At 45.5% G+C, this 22,339-nt stretch overlaps 1 protein-coding gene across 5 annotated transcripts; it reads right to left on the bottom strand.

Annotated features, from left to right (window-relative positions):
* Nucleotides 1-4,667: 4,667 nt before the first annotated feature.
* Nucleotides 4,668-22,004, bottom strand: LOC117311810 (uncharacterized). 5 transcript variants are annotated; one of them, XM_073803456.1, is made up of 5 exons: nucleotides 21,840-21,974; nucleotides 19,454-19,889; nucleotides 9,088-9,259; nucleotides 6,888-7,068; nucleotides 4,668-6,257 (listed from the first exon to the last, which is right to left on the bottom strand). In XM_073803456.1, exons 2-5 carry the CDS (start codon nucleotides 19,454-19,456, stop codon nucleotides 5,186-5,188), a joined length of 1,428 nt encoding a protein of 475 aa, XP_073659557.1. In that variant the 5' UTR covers nucleotides 19,457-19,889; nucleotides 21,840-21,974; the 3' UTR covers nucleotides 4,668-5,185. The 5 variants fall into 5 exon arrangements, with proteins under 5 accessions (XP_073659557.1, XP_073659555.1, XP_073659554.1 ...); XM_073803454.1 differs by having other exon boundaries at nucleotides 4,668-6,485; nucleotides 9,088-9,214; XM_073803453.1 differs by lacking the exon at nucleotides 19,454-19,889 and having other exon boundaries at nucleotides 4,668-6,485; nucleotides 21,840-22,004.
* Between the last annotated feature and the right edge of the window lie 335 nt (nucleotides 22,005-22,339).

Raw genomic sequence — 22,339 nt, 5'->3', positions numbered from 1 at the left:
ACTCATCACACTCCAGCACTATTCTCCATGGCTGACAACCTGCATCTCAGTTATAGCAACTCAGTCATGCTGGGTTTTGTTTTTTCTGTGCAAAATAATGGAGGAACCATTGATTCTTCCTCTCACCCAAACTTTCAGCCATCAAGAAATTCTAATAGCCTGAGTTTCAAATTATGTCTGGGCTCTAACCCCATACAACACTGCCACTGCTACCAACCCAGTCTGATCTACTACCTTGATTGACAGCATCATCCTAGTGCCTGTTCTCAAGGAAACAGAAGGATCTTGTGAAGCTGCCTCCTCTGGTCAATTTTAGGCTCCATGTCACTCACGGCCAATGTCAGTGCACCATGGCAGGCCAGTGCATCAATACATGATGTGCCTACCACCCTCACACTGTCCTCTGACCTCTGCTGTTGTTTCATCATTTCACTCTGCTCCAGGTGCACCGGCCTCTGGCTATCCTAAAATTACCTAAGGCCTACTGCTGCCTTAGGAACTATATTAGTCTGCTCAGGTCCCCTAACAAAGCAATGGTGTCTGACATTCTGAAATCAAGCTGTTGGCAGCACTGGCTCCTTCTGGATGCTGTGACGGAGAATGTTCCAGGCCCCTCTCCTAGCTTCTGGTGGTTGCCAAAAACCCTTTGCATTCCTTGGCTTGTGGACAGATCATGCCAATTTGCTCCTTTTTACCTCATGTGGTGAGGACATATCTATCTTCTGTGCAGGTCTGTGTCCAAAGTTCCCTCTTTCTAAAAGGACGTCCATCGTTGGACCAGACCTACTCTAATCTGTTATGAACTCGTGTTGAGTATATCTGAAAAGACCTGTTAAACAGAAATTCAACTGATCATATTTAAAAGATTTAATTGTGTTTATTAAATGAGTCATGAATTGGACAACATCTCATCTAGCAAGTAGAAAGGAGCTCCAAAGAGCTACAGAAAATGAAAGAATGAGGTGGAAGAAAAGAAATTATCGTCAAAGAATGCATTGTTTCAGGCAAAGTCACCTTCCTAAGGGAAACCGAAGGGGTCTACCAGTGGAGTACCTTACAGTTGGCCAAGAGATGCCAGGTTGGCATCTCTTCCTGGGAAGAGATCTCCCATTCCTGGGAAAAATTGACACTGCTATTCAGTTAGGTATTAAGACTTAGTTTGCTGCAGTGGGGCTGGGGCCTAACACAAGTGACTCCATTTGAGGCCTATAGTTTCCTTTTTTAAACATTTCCCTCTTTTGATCAGTCTCAGCTTTACTGAGAAATGTGTTCAAAATTTAAGGCATTAGTACCACTCAGCTGTTACCCTGTAGTTCTCACAGCTTTGTGAATTTTGTTGATCCTTTGTGTGGTATCCATATGTCATGACACTTTTTGCTTAATCCTTGTGATATTCACAGGTCACAGCTTTAGGTTTCCTTTTTTTTTCTTTTCGGTATGCGGGCCTCTCACTGTTGTGGCCTCTCCCATTGCGGAGCACAGGTTCCAGACACGCAGGCTCAGCGGCCGTGGCTCACAGGCCCAGCCGCTCCGCAGCATGTGGGATCTTCCCGGACTGGGGCACGAATCCTTGTCCCCTGCATCGGCAGGCGGACTCTCAACCACTGCGCCACCAGGGAAGCCCAGGTTTCCATTTTAAATTTGGTCATTCTCTTGTTTCTTTTCTGACATTCCAGTCTTAGGTCATTTGCCTGGTGGTTCGCAGCTATGAACACACATTAAAGACTCTTGAGGGGATACAGTGCACCAGAAAGCGTATTATTATTATTAGTGGAAAGAAGATAATGCCCAATGTTCAGAGTGCACTTTACAGCCACGTTCTCCATGGCCCAAACCAATCAAAATCAAATAAGTCAAAGAAAGACCCCACCAAAAGAGTCACCTCTTTCAGCCAAAGGGCTTACTCAGTGAGCTCACGTAACTGAGTTTCAACTTTCCCAGAAATGTTGATCCAGGTGCAGCAGGTTGTGTTGGTCACAGCACAAACCTAATTACTGCAGATTTCCCAAGAGGAAGCTCTGTGTGCACCACCAGCAATTTCTGTGGAATTGTGGAGTAGGGAAAGGGTTGATCCAGCAGACCTCAATAAATGGGGACTGTGGAATAGGAACTCCACATGGTTGGGGAACCGCAAGCTGCTACTAACTGTCCCCATGTGGATCTTGGGACAGAAAAAAAGGGTTGGAGTTTTCCACTCAAACACCTGGAAATTGCAAACTAAAAAGAGTGAGAGCTCAAGGGAAAGAGAGTAGAGATCAGAACCAAGAGGAACTTACCCATAACCCTCAGAGATAATCAGAAAGACAGTGAACTCAAAGGGTTCCCTCGTACCACATCTGTGTTTCTCATTGTTCCCAAATGCCATCAGAAGTTCACCTCAGATCCTATCACTGCCACCAAATCTGCTAAATAACAAAAATTCAACTGAGTAACTTTTAAACATCTAATAGGCTTTATTAAACGACTCATGAATCAGGCAGCATTTCATCTAGCAAGCAGAAAGGAGGACCAAAGACCTGCAGAAATAATCGTTTTTTTAAAGACAGAGAAGGGACAGAAAAAGGAAAGTTATTAGCAAAGAGTGCATTGTTTCAGGCAAGGTCACCCTTCTGAGGGGAACAGAAGTGTAGGCAGTCTATCAGTGAAATACCTCCTACTGTAGACCAGGAAATACCAGGTTCACTGGTTAAAGGCCACATTCCTGGGAAAAGTTGACGCTGCAATTTGGTTCGTTATTAAGTCTTGGTTGGCTGCCTAACACAAGTGACTCCATTTTGGACTACTGTCTCCCAGATTTTTTTAAATAAAATCAGATTTTATTTCCAAAAAAGATCATATTCTGAGGTTCCAGATGGACATAAAATTTGGGGGGACACTACTGAACTCAGTATATGTATACTTTTATATATTTTATAATCCATTTAAGTATCAACTTCCAGTGTTATCTGAAATAGTTATTTTACTGTTCTGCTTATACTATTTTCTGGAACCAGAAATATTTTACATTTTATACACACACACATATATATATATATATATATATATATATATATATACTTCATATATATATAATCTCCATCTTCATATCCCTCTAGCCCCTACTGTGCTAATTATGAAAGGTCAATGAAAGGTAGATATGGTTCTATTGCGTTGCGTTATTTCATTATGGGTAAGGCTGGGATGTATACTTCCCAGAATCGTCTTTATAATTTCGGGTTATAATTCACCAATAGCCTAAATTGCAAGAGGTTTGGAAGGTACAGGTGAAGAAGCTATTTCTCTCAGTACTATAAGCCATCATGCAGATAGACGGACCAATGCATAGGGGATAGTGGGACACCAACTTGCAGCTTGTTTTTCTGATTATTGTATAATTATTGACAACTCTGGTATATCAAGTATGAATACAAACAAAACATTTAAAAAATGAAATAATTAAACACTGGGTAATCACATCTATAAATGCAAGGTAAGTAAATATAGTAGGTTTATGGCTTAGAGAGCAGTCAGCTATAAGAGAAAACATGGGCTTCCTTGGTGGTGCAGTGATTAAGAATCCACCTGCCAATGCAGGGGACACGGGTTCGATCCCTGGTCTGGGAAGATCCCACATGCCGTGGAGCAACTAAGCCAAAGTGCCACAACTACTGAGCCTGCTAGAGCCCATGCTCTTCAACAAGAGAAGCCATGACAATGAGAAGCCTGCACACTGCAATGAAGAGTAGCCCCCACTTGCATCAACTAGAGAAAACCCATGTGCAGCAACGAAGACCCAACAGAGTCAGAAAAAGAGAGAGAGAGAGAGAGAGAGAGAAAACGCTCACAATAGGCCAAATACATTCAAAAGTGCTTATTGCAATCACAGAAGTATCCAGAAACAACAAATGTAGGGTCAGTGCAGCCTCAACAGTGCAACCAGGGAAGTAAGTTTCCTGCATTTGGTTGGGAAGAAAACAGCCTCTCTACTAAAGGAACAAGATGCTTCTTACAGAAATCACATAATTACGAGAATCATTGGACATGAAGGGGGGGGGTCACAGGATATGAGTAAATCACTAGGTGATCTTCTGAAGCCTGAAGAAGTAGGCTGATGGACACCAAAGAGCCATAGGAACATGCAAGTATCTGTGTGCACTTGAAAACCAAAGAAGATCCATGAGAGAACTTGTGGACAAGTGTGGAATCTGCTGCCCAACAGGGAACTAACATCAAACACATGTCTGGTTGGGGGCTGTTCCACATGGGCAGAGCCAGAAGTCAGAAAACGGTGCTGGAACTCAGGCTCACCAGGTTGCCATGCATCTCTGTCTCCTGATGGTACAGAAGACCCAAGAATCATGGCTTCCCCGCTTCTGCTTTCCAGACCTCATGCATCTTCTTCTTCCCATGAACTTTAATTCAGAACCACTAATAGAAGGACTCTGGATATACAGTTTCCCACCTTACCCAAGCTGACAACACAATTCAGTAGAACTGTCTGGACAGGAACTTTCATCTTCATGCCAGCAAGTCACTCTTCTTAACTCCATGGATCATGTCCAATTTCCAACCAAGATCATGGACATGAACAGAGGTCAAATTTATGAATATAATGAGATGAGACAGAATGTCCTCCAAGACCTTGCACAATTACTAATTTCTGTGAGGACATATATGCAACAAGGAAACATGGAAAAGACATACATTTCAGTTTAATACTCCAGGGGAGGGTAAACAGTGAGTCAGAAAATTCCAGTATCTGTAACAGTAGACCAGGAAAGACATTTCAACAATACAGGTCTCATGATCACGTATGAGGAAAACAATGGGACGTAAGAATCAAAACTTTTTTCATCTAAAATTATACCAAGTTGCACCCGAAAAAACCCCCAAAACCAAAAACCGCTTAACATCCCTGGGTTCAAAAGACAGTGTAATGGAAACGAGACAAGTTTTATATGAGGTACAGATGAAGGGGACATGGAGGGATAATTAATTATCTTAAGTGTTCAGATCAGCAACACGAACTAGAAATTAATACACTGGGATCCCTATTCAGGATGAGGCACTTACAAAGGAAAAACCATGTTTATAACAAAAGATTTCTGTTGTGCCCTGAGTTTTCATTTACAAAATAAGTGAAGTGCTGAAGGTTTTTCCACATTCTTTCCATTCATAAGATTTCACTCCATGTGATTGCTTCCATTTACAATGAGGTTTTAAGGGAGAAGGAAGGCTTCTCCACAGTTTTGTATTCAGAATTTTCACCAGTGTGTGTCTTCATGTGTCTTTGTAGGGATATCAGATACCTGAAGGCTTTCCCACACTGCTGACACTGATAGGGTTTCTCTTCACTGTGTGTTTTTATATGTTGTCGAAGGGATGAGGAAGTAATAAACATTTTCCCACATTCTGTACATTCATAGGGTTTTATTCCACTGTGTGTTTTCACATGTTTTCTAAAGTATTTGGGACAACTGTAGGATTTCCCACATTCCTTACACACATAAGGTTTCTCTCCAGTGTGGATCCTCACATGTCCTTGCAGGGATTTGAGATAGGGGAAGGCTTTGCCGCACTGCTTACATTCATAGGGTTTTTCTCCACTGTGTGTTCTCATGTGTTCTCGAAGGTAAGTGCACCAACTGAAAGCTTTGCCACACTGCTTACATTCATAGGGTTTCTCTCCAGTGTGCATTCTCACATGTTCTCGGAAGTGTGAGATGCGAGTGAAAGCTTTCCCACATTCTTTACATTCATAGGGTTTCTCTCCAGTGTGAGTTCTCACATGCCGTGCAATCTGGGAATAATAACTGAAGGATTTCCCACATACTTCACAAACGTGGATTTTCTGTCCATAATGACCTCTCACATGTCGCTGGACAGATGACAGGCAAGTGAATGATTTTTTAGATTTCTTACACTGTAAAGACTGTTTGCTACTGTAACTTTTCACATATCTCTTAGATGCTCTCCCATCATCCTGACGTTTGTCAGTTTTCTCTACAATGTCTGTTCCACCAGGAGGATTTAGGCATGAGACACAGGTGCAGGTTTGCCCACATTCTTTACATGGATGAGGTTTGTGTCTGGTGTGAGATCTTTGCTGATTCCTCTGGAAAGAACAATCCCTGAAGGCTTTTCCACACTTAGTGCATTTACAGGGCTGAATTGCAGTCAGATAACCCTTATGCACAGTAAGGTCTGTAAGCTGGTTCCGGGTTTCTAGACATTGATGGCCTTCTTTACCTTCACAGAGGCTCTCCACCAAATGATTTCTGTTCAAAGTAGGAAGCACAGTATTAGGGATTAATAATGATTTCTTGGGCTCCCCTGGTGGTGCAGTGGTTGAGCGTCCGCCTGCCGATGCAGGGGACACGGGTTCGTGCCCCGGTCTGGGAAGATCCCACATGCCGCGGAGTGGCTGGGCCCGTGAGCCACAGCCACTGAGCCTGTGCGTCCGGAGCCTGTGCTCCGCAACGGGAGAGGCCACGACAGTGAGAGGCCTGTGTACCGCAAAAAAAAAAAAAAAAAGATTTCTTTATTAATAATTTATTGATGGATGTTAATGATTATTTTGACTACGTATTTGCCATGTGCACTGAATTGGCATGTTTTTGGCACTCTCTGCATTGTGACAAAGTTCAACAAGTTTAATGCTCCAGCTGAGGGCTCAAACAGAGCCATAACTTTCAGTGTTTTTTTCATATTGGGTTTCCTGATCATTGAAATTTCCTACTGAATTAAGTTTCAGATGCTCAATGTCTACATCACATTTATAAAAGTATTGTGTTGTAAAAACTCTGTGAGTACACAATTGTTTACCTAGGTTTATAACTTTTATTTAATTTCAAGTGAGTCTAACACTCTGCCGAGATCCCCCTTCTCCTTGTGGGAGTGCCACTCACCTCAAATGCCTCTCCTGGGTTACACGCTGATCTCTCATGTTATGAAATGCCCAGTTTTCTCCCAAAAAAGAGCAGGAATCATTTCTTGTGAATCTTACTATTTTCTCTTCACTGCATAGTCCAGTCTCCAAAATATCCCAATGAGCACTTGATCTACTGGTTTTAACTTGAGGGCAAGAACCTGCCACAATTTGTAACATAACTAAATCCTTGGGAAAGAAATGGTGGGTTAAAGGAAAGAGGCCATTTGTACTTTTTTTCCATACGCTGATTCAAAAATGTAAAATAGTTTTATAAAGGAAGGAAGGATATATGTGTGATATTGTGATTTATAAGAAATATATACATATATATTTGGTCATTCAGATGACCAACATACACTTCTCACATAAATCAGGTACTCATCCACAGTTCCCTGCTCACAGCTCCCAAAACCTTTGGAATTTCCTGAGTGATAAAAGCAATGGAATAATATTTGATCTCCTGTTCTCAGTTCCTGAAAATGCTTCAGGGTCAGAAGGGTGAAATAAGTGTTGTTATTCATAACAAGCCCTTTCCATCACAATTGGGTTTATATTCGTGAAGGTGACTGTTGAAAAGCAGCGCAGGATGGGGGCTCGTTGCCAATGGAGACACCATGTGACTAAAGCGTGGAACTTTCAGTCCCACTCACACCCCCAGACACCCCAGCACCTCTGGGGATGGGAGAGGAGCCAGAGTTTCAATCACTTGCCAATGGCCAATGATTTAATCAATCATGCATATGTAATAAAGCCTCCATAACCTCCCCCACCCCAGCAAAAAGAAGTTCAGAGAGCATCTATGTTGGTGAAAACATGGAGATAATGGGAAGACTGGCACCTGGAGACAGCATGGAAACTCCAAACCCTTCTGACATATACTGCCCTATGCATCTCTTCCATGTGACTGTTCCTGAGTTATATCCTTTTATAATAAACTGGTGATGAAGTACATGAAATGTTTCTCTGAGTCCTGTGAGTGTACTAGCAGATTAATTGAACCTGAGGAGGGGGGTCACGGGAACCTCTCTCATTTATAGTCAGTTGGTCACAAGTACTGGTAACAACCTGAGCTTGAAACTGGTATCAGATGAGGGCAGGTGAAGACCAGGGGTGAGTCTTGTAGGACTGAACCCTTAAGCTGTGGAATTTGAGGCTACCATGGGTAGATGCTGTCAGAATTGAGTTGACCAGTTGTGAGGAGCCTAAACACACAAACACACAGATACACACATGATGCAATTGGGTCCAGAACCTAACTTATCACTCAAGCAAAGAAAAACTCTGAAGACCTCATCTATTTGGAACTTTGGCAATGGTAGAGAAAATGAGTCAAAATGGCAGCCTGTCCACTAAGAAATACCTCAAAAAGAATGGAGACTGATGTCGAGATCAATATTACCAGAGAAGCAAAGTAGCAAGAAACTGGGCAAAATGCACATTCCCAAATGCTCCCTTTATAAAAGGAGCTACAGAAAGACTTCTCAAGCGGGCAACGATGGATTAAAAGTCCAACAGGGAAGCCAGGTTAACGACAAACGTCACTTCTCAAAGACAGAGTCATGTTTCTAACAGTTATGTCCAAATATCTCTCCCTGATACAGAACCTGCTCCTCCCGAGAGGTGTGCCCTCCTGGTGATCGCAGGCACAGAGGCCCTAGACGAAGCCTATCTCCACTGACCCAGCTGCCACTAGGAGATCAGATGGTGCGTGGCTGCTGTCCTGCTCGTGGAGAAAAGCTTCTCAGGGGGAGGATGGAGGACAACAAGCCCTCCATGAGATGGGCCGATTCTCTGGTCCTCAAGTCACTGAGGATGGGTGAGTGTGAGTTTAACTACAGCAAGATTATCATGTCAAACGTGTACTGATCACAGTGTAACTTTCACAGGGTGAAAACCGTAACGCTGCTCTCACTGCCCCAAAGTAACACTGGAGACCACGCTCACATTTACACAATTAGGGAGCCTCAGGATTCTGATCAAGAGCAATAAAAATCAATTCAATATAGAAATATTTATGGTCATGGAAAAGCTATTTGACTCTAGGTAGGTTCTATAAAGGTGGGGACCACGTCTGCCTGTTTCTCAACATATTCCTATTCCTTGGTTCCAGTAAGAAAGAACATTGTAAGAAATATTTGTTCCCTAAAAACTAAGTGCAGGGAGGAAGCTGTCCTCACCCACGGAGGCCAGGTTCCTGAAGGTCTCCAGCATCACGTCTCTGTAGAGCTTCCTCTGAGCCAGGTCCAGCAAAGCCCACTCCTCTGCGGTGAAGTTCACAGCCACGTCCTCAAAGACCACCAAGTCCTGAAACAGCCACAGGTTCCGTGTCAGCAAGGCTCCCTCTTCACCCTTATGTGTGGGAGGATGGGGAGGCTGGCAGTCGGAAACCGGACTCAATTCCTAGGACTCCTGAGCTTACACTCTTGTGGGAAATGAACACACACAAGTCAATCAAATGCATTTTACTCAGTGATGCTAAGTGCTGGAAACTGAAGCAACGTGTAACAGCAACAACAGATGTAGACTTATAGACACATGACTAAAAAGAACTGTTTTTTACCAAATATAAAATAGATAAACAATAAGAATTTACACAGGGAACTATATTCAATATACTGTAATAACCTATAATGGAAAATAATTGGAAAAAAAGACTATAGATATATACAGACATATATGTGTGTGTGTGTGTGTGTGTGTGTGTGTGTGTGTGTGTGTGTATAAGGGAATCACTTTGCTGTGCACCTGAAACTAACACACAATTTATTTTTTTTTAACTTTTTGGCTGCACCACCCAGGACATGGGATCTTAGTTCCCTGACCAGGGATTGAACCTGCACCCCCTGAAGTGGAAGCTCGGAGTCTTAACCATTGGACCACCAGGAAAGTCCCCTAACACAATACTGTAAATCAACTGTACTTCAATTTTTTAAAAAAATTGTTTTTAGTGAGAGAGCAGAACCTGAGGTGGTAAAGACTGAAAATAAAATCATCATTCAGATAAGAAGGAAATGAATACTTGGTTTGGTCAAAAGTTATTTCCTTGAAACTCCAAGCAGGAGCAGACTGTCAGGAGGTCGTGAACACTGATTTTCCAGGGCCGCTGCATCTGAACAACTCTCGCCTGGACTGAACAGCATGTAAAAGCCTGGGCCAGTCCCCTCATATCCAACAGAGGCAGACACGACCCCCTGCCAGGATGAGGTGGACACCGAGGGCACAGACGCAGGCCAGGGCCCACGGCCTGGGACAGCTGTGGGGTAAGAGACAGCCTGTTTCCTGAGGGATCTGTCAAGCCAGCAGGGCCTCTCAGATAATCATGTGCCCAGAAATGGAGGAAAATGTTCCACAAAGAAGAGTCGCAGAAGGATCTGACGGCAATAGGGCCAAAGGAGACTTAAACAGAGAGAAAAAAACACCTAGTTATTATCTTTAGGACAATATGGATGACACCAGACCCCTGAAATATAAAGCAAGCAATTATTTTTATAAATTAGAATTTTAATCCAAAATATAGTCTGACAATCTAAATTATAAAAAATTCCAAATACATCAGCTACAAAGAAGGCAAGGCTGCCTCGCCTGAGTCTGCGACTGGGGTTTGCTAATCACACACCTGATAAGAAACTTGTATTTTAAATACATTTTAAAAAACTAATAGGATAACAATAAAAAATAAAGGGCAACGAGAAAAACAAATAATGCATAAATAATGGACAAATAATGTGAGCAGACATTTCTCCAAAGAATAAATACAAGTGGCCAATAAGCCCATGAAAAGATGCTGGACGACACTCATCAGGGAAATGCCAAAGCTACAGGCAGATACTTCACACCCACCAGGATGGATATAAGATGGACAAACAAGGCAAGGCGGGGCAGGCAAGGATGTGGGGAAGTTGGAACCTCACACACTGTTGATGGGAAGGTAAAATGGTGAAGCCACTTTGGAAGACAGTCCAGCAGATCCTCAAAATGATAACACAGTGTCACCACATAACACAGCAATTCCACCCTAGGTATCTATCTACCCAAGAGAGGAGGTGAAAGCGAACACCAACACAAAAACTAATACGCAGATATTCACAGCAGCATGACTTATGACAGCCAAAAAGTGGAAACAAATCAAAAGATCATCAAGTGACTTGGATAAGCAAACACAATATAATCTCACAGTGGAATATTATTTGCCAGAAGAGGAATATTGTACTGATCGGTGGCACAAAACCAATAAACTTTAAGAACATTAAGACTCCACATAACACTTATACGAAAGGCACAGAATGAGCAAATCTATAGAGATAGAATGTAGATTAATAGGACTTCCCCCGTGGTGCAGGGGTTAAGAATCTGCCTGCCAATTCAGGGGGACACGGGTTCGAGCCCTGGTCCAGGAAGATCCCACATGTTGCGGAGCAACTAAGCCTGTGTGCTGCAACCACTGAGCCCACGTGCCACAACTACTGAAGACCGCACACCTAAAGCCCATGCTCCACAACAAGATAATCCACTGCAATGAGAAGCCTGCGCACGGCAACGAAGAGTAGCCCCCGCTCGCCACAACTAGAGAAAAGCCTGCACAGCAACGAAGACTCAAGACAGCCAAAAATAAATAAATAAAAATAAAGTTCCCCTTAAAAAAAGAAAAAGAAAGTAGATTAATAAACTGCCTAGACCAAGGGCGGGTGAAGTCCTGGAATGAGGGGTGACTGCCAGCAGATACAAGTTTTCTTTTGGGGTGATAAAAATGATTTAAAATCAGAATATGAGGATGCTTGCACAATTGTAAATATACTAACACCCTGGAATTTTACACTCTGAACAGGGAAACCTTATGGTATATAAATTATATGTCAACTAAAGCTGTTTAAAAAATAGATTCAGGACTTCCCTGGTGGTGCAGTGGTTGAGAATCCGCCTGCCAATGCAGGGGACACGGGTTTGAGCCCTGGTCCGGGAAGATCCCACATGTCACGGAGCAACTAAGCCTGTGTGCTACAGCTACTGAGCCTGTGCTCTATAGCCCATGAGCCACAACTACCGAGCCTGCGTGCCACAACTACTGAGCCTGTGTTTCACAACTACTGAAGCCCATGTGCCTAGAGCCCGTACTCCACAACGAGAAGCCACCACAATGAGAAGCCCACACACCACAACGAAGAGTAGCCCCAGCTCGCCACAACTAGAGAAAGCGTGTGTGCAGCAATGAAGGCCCAACGCAGCCAAAAATATAAATTAAAAAAGAAAGAAAGAAAGAAATATGAAGTGCTTTTCAAACTCTCATCCCAATGGGGCAAAATACCAATGAACAATTATTCCCCTGCAGGATCCATATTAATGGACTCTCACGTTCAATCATCTCATCTATCTCCTTATCACTAAGGCATAAATTGCTTGAAAGCAATTGAAATACCAGTCTTGGAACTTTAAACATTATCTGCTTTGTAGTTCCTTCCTATTGTTCAATGGGGAACTGCTCCTGTTTAGTAAACAGATATCTGTGTACACTGCTGGGCTGCCTTGGGTCAAGATGTGATTGACCATGAGAGCTTTCAGGGTATGTAGAATTGGAAAATATATTTTAAAAAATCTGCTGGGCTTCCCTGGTGGCGCAGTGGTTGAGAGTCCGCCTGCCGATGCAGGGGACACGGGTTCGTGCCCCGGTCCGGGAGGATCCCACATGCCGCTGAGTGGCTAGGCCTGTGAGCCATGGCCGCTGAGCCTGCGCGTCCGAGCCTGTGCTCCGCAACGGGAGAGGCCACAACAGTGAGAGGCCCGCGTACCGCAAAAAAAAAAAAAAAAAAGCTGCCCAATGTATTTGAGCAGAAGTGCTGGTTTCTATTTAAAACGTGTTGTTTTGCTACATATACCAGGATGGGAGCAAAAGATGCCTTAATATGTCATGTGTCATGTGCTGGAGACAATGAGTTTAGTAAATGCCTGTTTATCTTCTGTGTTTTTAGTATTGGATGACTGAGGTTTTCTGAGTGGTTTATCATAAAACCACACTTCAAGTCTTGTTTCTGCTCAGAGTCTTTTCAAGTATTCAAACATATTTCTCACTCTGAGCTCTTGGTAATAACAGACACAGAAATCTCTCTAATACTGATCTGCCATACATGCTTGATTTTTAAAATTATTAATAGAGGAGAGTGAAGACAACCTACACAACAGGAGAAAATATTTGCAAACGATGCGACCAACAAGGGCTTAATTCCAAAATATATAAACAGGGATTCCCTGGTGGCACAGTGGTTGGGAGTCCGCCTGCCAATGCAGGGGACACGGGTTCATGCCCCGGTCTGGGAGGATCCCCCATGCCGCGGAGCGGCTGGACCTGTGAGCCATGGCCGCTGAGCCTGCGCCTCTGGAGCCTGTGCTCTGCAACGGGAGAGGCCACAGCGGTGAGAGGCCCGTGTACTGCAAACAAAAACAAAAACAAAAACAAAAAAACCCAAAATATATAAACAGCTCATACAACTCAACAACAACAACAAAAACAACCCAATCCAAAATGGGCAGAAGACCTAAATAGGCATTTCTCCAAAGAAGAAATACAGATGGCCAATAGGCACATGAAAAGATGCTCAACATCACTAATTATTAGAGAAATGAAATAAAAACTACACCTCATGCCAGTGACAATGGCCATCATTAAAAAGTCTACAAATAACAAACGCTGGAGAGTAGGTGCGGAGAAAAGGAAAGGGAACCCTCCTACACTGTTGGTGGGAATGTAAATTGGTACAGTCACTGTGGAAAACAGTATGAAGATTCTCCATAAAACTAAAAATAGAATTGCCATATGATCCAGCAATCCCACTCTGAGACATATGTCCAGACAAAACCATAATTCAAAAAGATACATGCACCCCTATGTTCATAGCAGCACTGTTCACAATAGCCAAGACATGGAAACAACCTAAGTGTCCATGAACAGAGGAATGGATAAAGAAGATGTGGTATGTGTACACAATGGAATATTACTCAGCCATAAAAAAGAATGAAATAATGCCATTGGCAGCAAAATGGATGCAACTAGAGATTATCATACTAAGTGAAGTAAGTCAGATAGAGAAAGACAAATACCATATGATATCACTTATACGTGGACTCTAAAATATGACACAAATGAACCTGCCTCTGAAACAGAAACAGAATCACGGACACAGAGAACAGACTGGTGGTTGCCAAGGGGGAGGGAGTTGGGGGTAGAATGGGGTGGGAGGTTGGGGTGAGCAGATGTAAGCTTTTATATACAGAATGGATAAACAACAAGGTCCTACTGTACAGCACAGATAACTATATTCAATATCCTATGACATACCATAATGGAAAAGAATATTTTAAAAAAGAAATAACTGAATCACTTTGCCATACAGCAGTAATTAACACAACACTGTAAGTCAAGTACACTTCAATTTTAAAAAATAATTAAAAAAAAAAAAGAAACAAGCAGTAGAAATGTAAAAGTTTAAACAGACTTTTCTTAACATAGACTTTTAAAACTAATTGTCATTAGGGGACTTCTCTGGCTGTCCAGTGGTTAAGACTTGGAGCTTCCACTGCAGAGGGCATGGGTTCGATCCCTGGTTGGGGAACTAAGATGACACGTAGCGCAGTCAAAAATAAATAAATAAATAATTTAAACTAATTGTCATTAAAATTAACTTTCTTTCTAAAATATGTTTAATAAAAAATATAAAACAATTTAATGGAAAAATTTCAAAACATTATTGACTAACACCATCCTAGAAGGAAATGAATGAAGGGATGGTGCATATCCACAGAAAAGAGACCAGGATGTCAGCTTCTCCCGAACAGGTTAAGAGTTTTAAGAAAATTCCATTAAATCTAAAATTGGCTTGTTTTGGGGATGGTTTGATTCTGTTTTGTTTGAACTTAGAGAAAAACTACTTCTAAAAACTGAAATGGAAAACAAATTTCTAATAATAGCCAAAATTTTCTATGGAACAAGGTGGTGGGATATTCCGTAACAGACATTGAAGCGTTTTAAACTGCAGTGATTAGGACAGGATGGTGTTAACAGAGGGATGGACAAATACACCAATGGAAAAACAGCGCACTGAAACAGGCCCACCTGTTTTTGTCAAGTGGATCAACGCCAGAGCATAAGCTGCTGGGCAGGGGCCAGATGATGACACTTTGACCTGAGGGGCAGTGATTACTGGGTATTTACAGGGGAATAAGAAATCTTTTTCCTTAGTAACTGCACATGCAATAACCAATTCACTGTGAACTTAACTGTGAAAGAAGAAAGTAGAACACATTGAGAAGTTACAGGCAAACTCACTCATGACTTGAGAGTAGGGGAAATTTTCCTATACACGAAAAGAAAAAAGAGCTACAACGGAAGAGGTGGATAAATTCAGTTCAAGGCTATTAAAGTTAAGAATTGTCCATGAAGTGTAGAATAAAAAGAAATGATAGGGACTTCCCTGGTGGTGCACTGGTTAAGACTCTGCACTCCCAATGCAGGGGGTCTGGGTTCGATCCCTGGTCAGGGAACTAGTTCCCACATGCACACTGCAACTAAGAGTTTGCATGCCACAACTAAGGAGCCCGCCTGCCACAACTAAGACCAGGTGCAACCAAATAAATAAATAAATAAACATTAAAAAAAAGAAAAAAAGAAGCGATAACCCACAGTTTGGGAGAACATCTTTGCCATACCTAGAAATGAAAAGAGATGAATGTCCAGTGTATGTAAATAACACATAAAAAATCAATAAATATACAAATGAATTAAAGGTGAGAAAACAACTGAAAACTATCTCACAGAAGATGAGCCACCACCTATAAGAAATGCTCAGACTCAATGATTATCAGTAAAGACCAATATACAATCACAAGCAGATCCATTTTACACACTTGAGATGAACAAAATTAAGCTGGAATTTCCAAATCTCCATCTGCTGGAAATGACGTGGAATAAACACTCGTCTCCAGCCCTCCATCCACACTTCCTAGTATTTTGAAAATATCCATAATCTACAATCCTACAATTTTCCTTCCACATGTACAAAATTTATATTGCACTGGCACTTGGAGACGAAATCAAGGAGTTTAACGGCGCTGCTGACAAATCAAAATTAAACATGAGACAACTCAAGCCTCACACGACTGGATGGAGGATTTAACCAGGTGACCGCTGAAACCAACACGTGTGAAACAGACTGGGGCTGAGAACCACAGAGAAGCCTTCTGTGTGGCATTACTTGTGTGGTACGGGTCATATTCACTTATTACAAATTCAGCAGAAGCAAAATCAAACAAAATGATGCTTGGTGATGAAGGACATATGTAAAGCTGCAAAGAATAACAAAAAGACCGGGGGCTTCCCTGGTGGTGCAGTGGTTGAGAGTCCACCTGCCGATGCAGGGGACACGGGTTCGTGCCCCGGTCCGGGAAGATCCCACATGCCGCGGAGCGGCAGGGCCCATGAGCCATGGCTGCTGAGCCTGCGCGTCCGGAGCCTGTGCTCCGCAACGGGAGAGGCCACAACAGTGAGAGGCCCGCGTATGGAAATAAATAAATAAATAAATAAGACCAGGATGATGGGCACCCTGGGGGCCGCTCACTGGGAAGTGCTACCAGCCAACCAAGGGAATAAATATCTACACCTTCAAGTAAAGGAACAAAAGTCTTCAGTACTCACACTGAGTCACATGACACAAGATTCCATCAAAGAAACAAAAGGGAAGAGCAGCCAAGTGTGAGCCGCTCAGATCAGCGGCCTGCTGCCCACGGTGCACAAGGAAACCCCAAGTCAGAAGGTCAAAGCCATCCGAGCTGGGGGGCTGGGATCCCCCTGCTGACACACAGCCTGGCTGGGCGCCCCCAGGGCAGGGGGAGGGACTGAGCTCCAGAGCTCCACACGCCTGTGCTGCCTCTCTCAGTGTGGAAATACCCCCTCCTTCTGGGTCTCAATTCTCACCCAGGAGGAAACCGCTCAAGTTGAAGTTCTGACCCAGAGAAACTCTCCAATTCATCAACCCTCTCAACAGCAGTTGAGCTCAAGGAGCCTTCTCCACGCCTGACCTTCACAGACTCACTCAGGGTGCACACGTAACACTCAGAGCATCAACTCTCTTGGATGAAGCCAAAAGCAAAGGTCAGGGAACAGCTGAGGCCAGCAGAACCTCAGAGGACAAACCACCCCTAGCATTCCTGCAGGTGGATCCCCTCCCCTACGCTCATGCCACAAACAGATCCTTCTGTGGTGGTTCTATGGCCTGGAGGCCACCGGCGTAGGAGTGGGGTAGGGTGGACAGCAGGACCCAAGGCCACGTTCCTTCACCTAGGGAAATTCTGGGGCACTTTTATGATTTGAGGAACAGGATACTGCTCATCCCTTTCAGAAGACAGGCATCAGTTCACTAATATCCTCATGATGACGAGCTGTAACTCATCTAAAAAGAAGTGAGCAAGTCTCAGTAGCACTGGTCACATTTCACAGAATTTCCATTCATCTCTGTTGACCACCTAATAACAGGAAGTAGACAAGAATCAGACAGTGTCAGAACTCTGCACCCTGCATGGAAGAGCCACTATGATTCCTATGAATCTTTTAAATCAGTATGTCCACCCATTTCACATGAAGGGGTTGGACTGCCTGCATTTCCTGAAATTCTAATGGAAGAGAAAACATTTTCTGTACTGACACACTTCTCCCCAGAGGTATCTCTGGTTAAGGCCCAAATACCCAGAATAATACAAGTCAGCAGGAAAGGGCAAAGACCTGAGACGCTTACTACCCTCACTAAGGAGAAGAAACCAGGCAGAAAGAATGCGGAATTTTACACTTGCTGAAACCGGAAGCTGGATCAGGGGAAGCTATTAGTGCTGAGCTGGACCCAGAGGAGGCTGCTCACAGGTGTCAGGGGACAATGCTGAACCCTCCCTGAGCCCTGTGCTCCTGGAAACTTCGATGGAAGGTGAAAGGACCCCCCACCCTTTGTTCTTCTGGAAAATGGCAGGCTGCAAGAAACCACCCCCGTGCCCCACCTGACTCAGATAAGACTCACACGGAGGCTCCTTGTTCATCCAGGACAAGGCCAGACGCAGTCCCCTCAGAGCCCCATCTCCACCTCATCAGTGATTAGTGGAACTGTTCCCCCCACTGACCAAGCAGAACAAATGCTTGTTGGCCAAACTTTGGTTCAGCTCCTCTCCTTCCCCCTGACCTGGCCTCACCGCAGCCAGACGACAGACCCCTAAGGACAGGCTGGCCTCAGGGATCTGCTATCCGAGCATCACACCTGGTCCCTCCTGGTGATGTTTACTCCTCTGTATAAGAGAAAAACTCTCTTTGCCCAACTCCTGAGATGCTTGCAGATCTTAGGGTCAGATGTCCCCTTTCCTGCAGAGCCCCCTGTGCCTGGTGCAACAGACCCTTCTCCCCCTGCAGGAACTCATTTGGATAAAGGTCTCTTGTTTTGAAGTTTAGATTATTTTATGCTACAGGCTTGACCAAGTATTCTCAGTGGCCATGTGAAAATTAAGAGAAAACTCACTAAAAAAGATGTTGGTGGGGAGAAGAGGGAGCCTCGGCCAGTACCACGTGATGTCAGTTACAGGAACAAGTGTCAATTAGAGACCCCAACAGAACAAATGGAAACAAGAAAGAATCACCAATTGAAGGCCACAACAGGAAAAGATGTGCATGCATGGCATCTGCTCAAGAAACTGGCTACCCCAGCAGCTAGCCAGTGAGAAACCAGCATCACCCTGAACTCTCCATTTTCTCCAGTGGAAGTTGCTTCAGTACTATAACCTCTCCCAACTCCATCCTTTCTCTCCAGTAAGTAAGTTCCTTGGACTTGCATATGGCTTTTACTATTCGTTGTCTGTCCCAAATTGCAATTCTTTGTTGTTCCCAAATAAACCCATTTTTGCTGGTAAACAGCTGATTTTTATTTTTAAGGTCAACGACTATTTCTTAGCCCACCTTTGATCAGGCTTCTCACCCACAGGCCCCTGATTTTAGGTTTCTCCCCCACCTCAACCCCACCCTCACCCGCAGCCCCACCCCAAGAGACAATGAGCTGCAGAACAAGCCCTTGCAGACCTGGGCCGAGAATGCGCTGACCACAGGGAGCCCCGATCCTGAAAAACAGCCTTGCTCTCACCCGCCTCACAGAGAAGAGAAAAGCCCTTTGCTGTGTGGTTGGAGACGCTGGCACCTCTCTGAGATCCCAGCCTCGGCGCTATCGCAACAGCATTCGCAATACAGGCTCCTTGCTTGACAAGTCTGGGCTGGACTTCATCTGTCAGGTCCAGGGCGGGTCCCCTCCCCACCAGCGCCTGAGCGTCTGCTCCGCTTGTGCTACCTCGGACCCCACCCCCTGCCCTCCCGGCCCAGGAACAGATCAGGGCGCTCAGACCCTGTGCGTGGATGGGACTCGTGGGAGAGGGTAAAGAGTTGAGTGCGGACTGCGGACAGAGAGACGGGGCCCGCGGCCCGTTCCGGCCAGTTGGAACGAGCCCCGGCGGGTCTCAGCGCATGGCCCGCGCACTCACCATCTCAGCCCTGCTCTCGGTTCTCACGGCGTCCTCTCCGCGGCCCTGCGGCCCGACCGCCCGCGCAGGTGAGAGGGACAGCGAGCGGACACCTGGACCCCATGTGGCGCGCTGGACTCCCAGGAGGCGGAGAGCGACGTCCCCGCAGGGGGGATGCGCCCACCCCCGGCTCTGATTGGATGAGGCTCGATCCCTCACGCCCTGATTGGATGGACCCCCTTCAGGCCCTGATTGACAACGTTGCAGGCTTGATTCTGAGAGAAGGGCCAGCTGTAGGTCACGTGGCGGAGCAGGGCGGAAGTGCCGTTTGTTGCCTTCAGCCCTTTACCGCCTGGCTTTCTATGGGACGCCACACCTGGCCGCCAGGATCCTGGGCTATACGCAGAATCTGCTCCTGGCCACACAGCATCAGCCCAAAGCTTGCAGACCCTTTCTCCTAAACAGAAAAGTGCTGACTCAGTCTCCCCTCCTAGTATCCCCACCTGTCCAGGGCTGCCCCTGCCCTTTAGTCCGAGGGCTGGGGCACGAGGGGACAGGTGTGAAAGGAAAATCAAAATGGAGTCAGTATTGCTAAGAGAGCGCTCTAAAATGGAGCCAGGAGGCCACTGAGGAAGTGGGGCTTATGCAGGTCTCAGCCCAGATGGAATCTGAACTTTTGACCACTTACTGACTTAACGCAGGCATCCAGAACATCTGCCCCATGACCCAGAAAGTCAAGATACTTATTGGACCCTTCCCCTAAATAACTCGTGACAGCCTATCCCTTAAGGACAAATATTTCCTTCCCTGTGTGATGAAATAAAATTTATACTTTGAGAAAGCACAAGTAAATTTTAACATAAAACCCTCTCTCTCCGTCTGTTTGGAGCTCCTCCCTCCCCACTTAGTGTTTAAGCATATGCACTACACGGTAACCACACCTCTTCAAAGATGGGAACGCCTTCTCAAACGTAAAGATCAAAATTTTCCCTTTCTTTTGAGGCTAGCAATGTAACTTCTGTCTTACTACTCCTTTTGTACGTGCTTACCTGGACTATGTATCTTTGGTGAACTTTATGTGAAATGTCAGTATGTCATTTTGATGTACGATCTTTCATCTCAAAAATGTACATGACTGTGTTTTCGACTTCTAACTGGTGGAACAGTTCTCAGAGCTTCTGAGAGACTGTCTCCTGGGTTATAATCCTTAGTTTGGCTCGAATAAAATTCCCTTTCTTCTTAATTTAATGGTTACTTGAATTTTCCTCCGCGTCTGTCAGAGTCAATCATAATTTCTGCCAGACAACTTTAACAACCTTGTGACTTGTGCTTTATAAACTCCTGACTCTTTCTCTTCCCCAGAACACTCTGGTTTTGCCAGAACCTGTGTACCCCAAATTGAAATTCTTAAGACCCCCAAATAAACCGCTTTGTTCTTTGCGGCATCAATACTGATTATTATTGAACATGATAGAGGAGGACCTGGCGAACTCCTGGGTCAGGGGACGGATGGAGGGCAATGTCACTGTGGATCTGTGCCCTTCCTTTAAGAACAAAGACACTCTGTGACACCACTGCAGGCATTGCAGGAGCCAGTTTTTTTGGTGGGTTTTTTTTTTTAACACCTTTATTAGAGTATAGTTGCTTTACAACGGTGTGTTAGTTTCTGCTTTATAACAAAGCAGGAGCCAGTTTGACTTTGACCTTTGACATTAGGAGGTCCGGCCCTCCTGACCTACTCACACATCTGGGCTCCACCAACTTTTCCCCGTCCCATTTCTTACGCACATCACCAGGCTCCCTCCCCACAGGAGGAGGGAACGCTGGGACGGCCCCACACCTGAGCAGCACTGAGGTTCCGAAAAAGCCCCTGGTCAGCTTCTCCAGAGAATAGGAGACCCAGGGGACCCTGTTCAGTCCAGCCACACTGACCCGCAGTCCGCGCACCGCCCTCACTCGCCCAACTTCCCTCCTCACACAGAAGAGAAAAAGCCTTTTTCTGCGCGGTTGGAGAGGCTGACATATCTCTGAGATCCGAGCCTCGGCGCTATCGCAACAGTATTTGCAATTCAGTCTCCTTGCCAAGTCCGGGCTTGACTTTATCTGTCAGATCCAGGGAAGACCTCCCTCGCCCCCAGCTTCTGACCGTCCTTTCCTCCCTCGCAAGCCCACTCCGCCCAGGGCTCAGTCCGGATGCCCGGACCCCAATCCGCCGCCAAGGGGGAGAGTCAAGTTGGGATCCCGGGACTGGAAGCCGGGTCCCCTCCCCGCGGCCGAGGGGGAGAATTGGGTCTGGACACGGGAGTGGGTGGGACGCAGGGAGACCCTGGCCAGACTGCCTCTTCCGGCAGGTCCGGCCAGTTCGAAGCAGCTTTTTCCTTGTTCGGGCCCCGGGCCGCGAGCTCACCATCTCCGCCTCCTTCCGGGTTCTCTGAAGAGTCCCCCAGGCGACCCTCCGACCTGGGCAGGTAAGACCGACGGGGACGCGACACCTAAGGCCGAGCGGGACAAGTTTGCACCAGCGTGCGGGCCGCTGAGAGAAACTTCCGGGGGCTCGGAACGCGCCCGTCGCCCGCCCTCATTGGACGGCGCTCCGGGGCCCGAGCCCTGATTGGGCGGTAACCCTTGCCCCGCCCCCGCCCCAATGGGCAGTCCTCCTGGTCCCTTCCTACCCTGATTGGCTGGTTGTCGAGACCCCGCCCAGTCTCCGCTGACTGGACAGTTCAACCAGGCCCCGCCCCTGCTCCGAGTGACAGGCCACAGGGACACGCGTCGCTGATTCCCCAGCCCGGGACTTGGCCTCCGTGCAAGAACCCGCTCCCAGCCAGGAGGTCCCTGTGGCATCTGCTCGCAGCTGGGCGGCTCCCCTGTGTCCTCCTCCTGCACCTGGAAGTCCAGATTCAGTTT

This window comes from Tursiops truncatus, chromosome 3 (assembly GCF_011762595.2).
Source record: "Tursiops truncatus isolate mTurTru1 chromosome 3, mTurTru1.mat.Y, whole genome shotgun sequence".
Classification (NCBI taxonomy): Eukaryota; Metazoa; Chordata; class Mammalia; order Artiodactyla; family Delphinidae; genus Tursiops; species Tursiops truncatus.
Note: the sequence above shows the minus strand (reverse complement) of the source record. Positions and strands in the feature narration are given on the sequence as shown.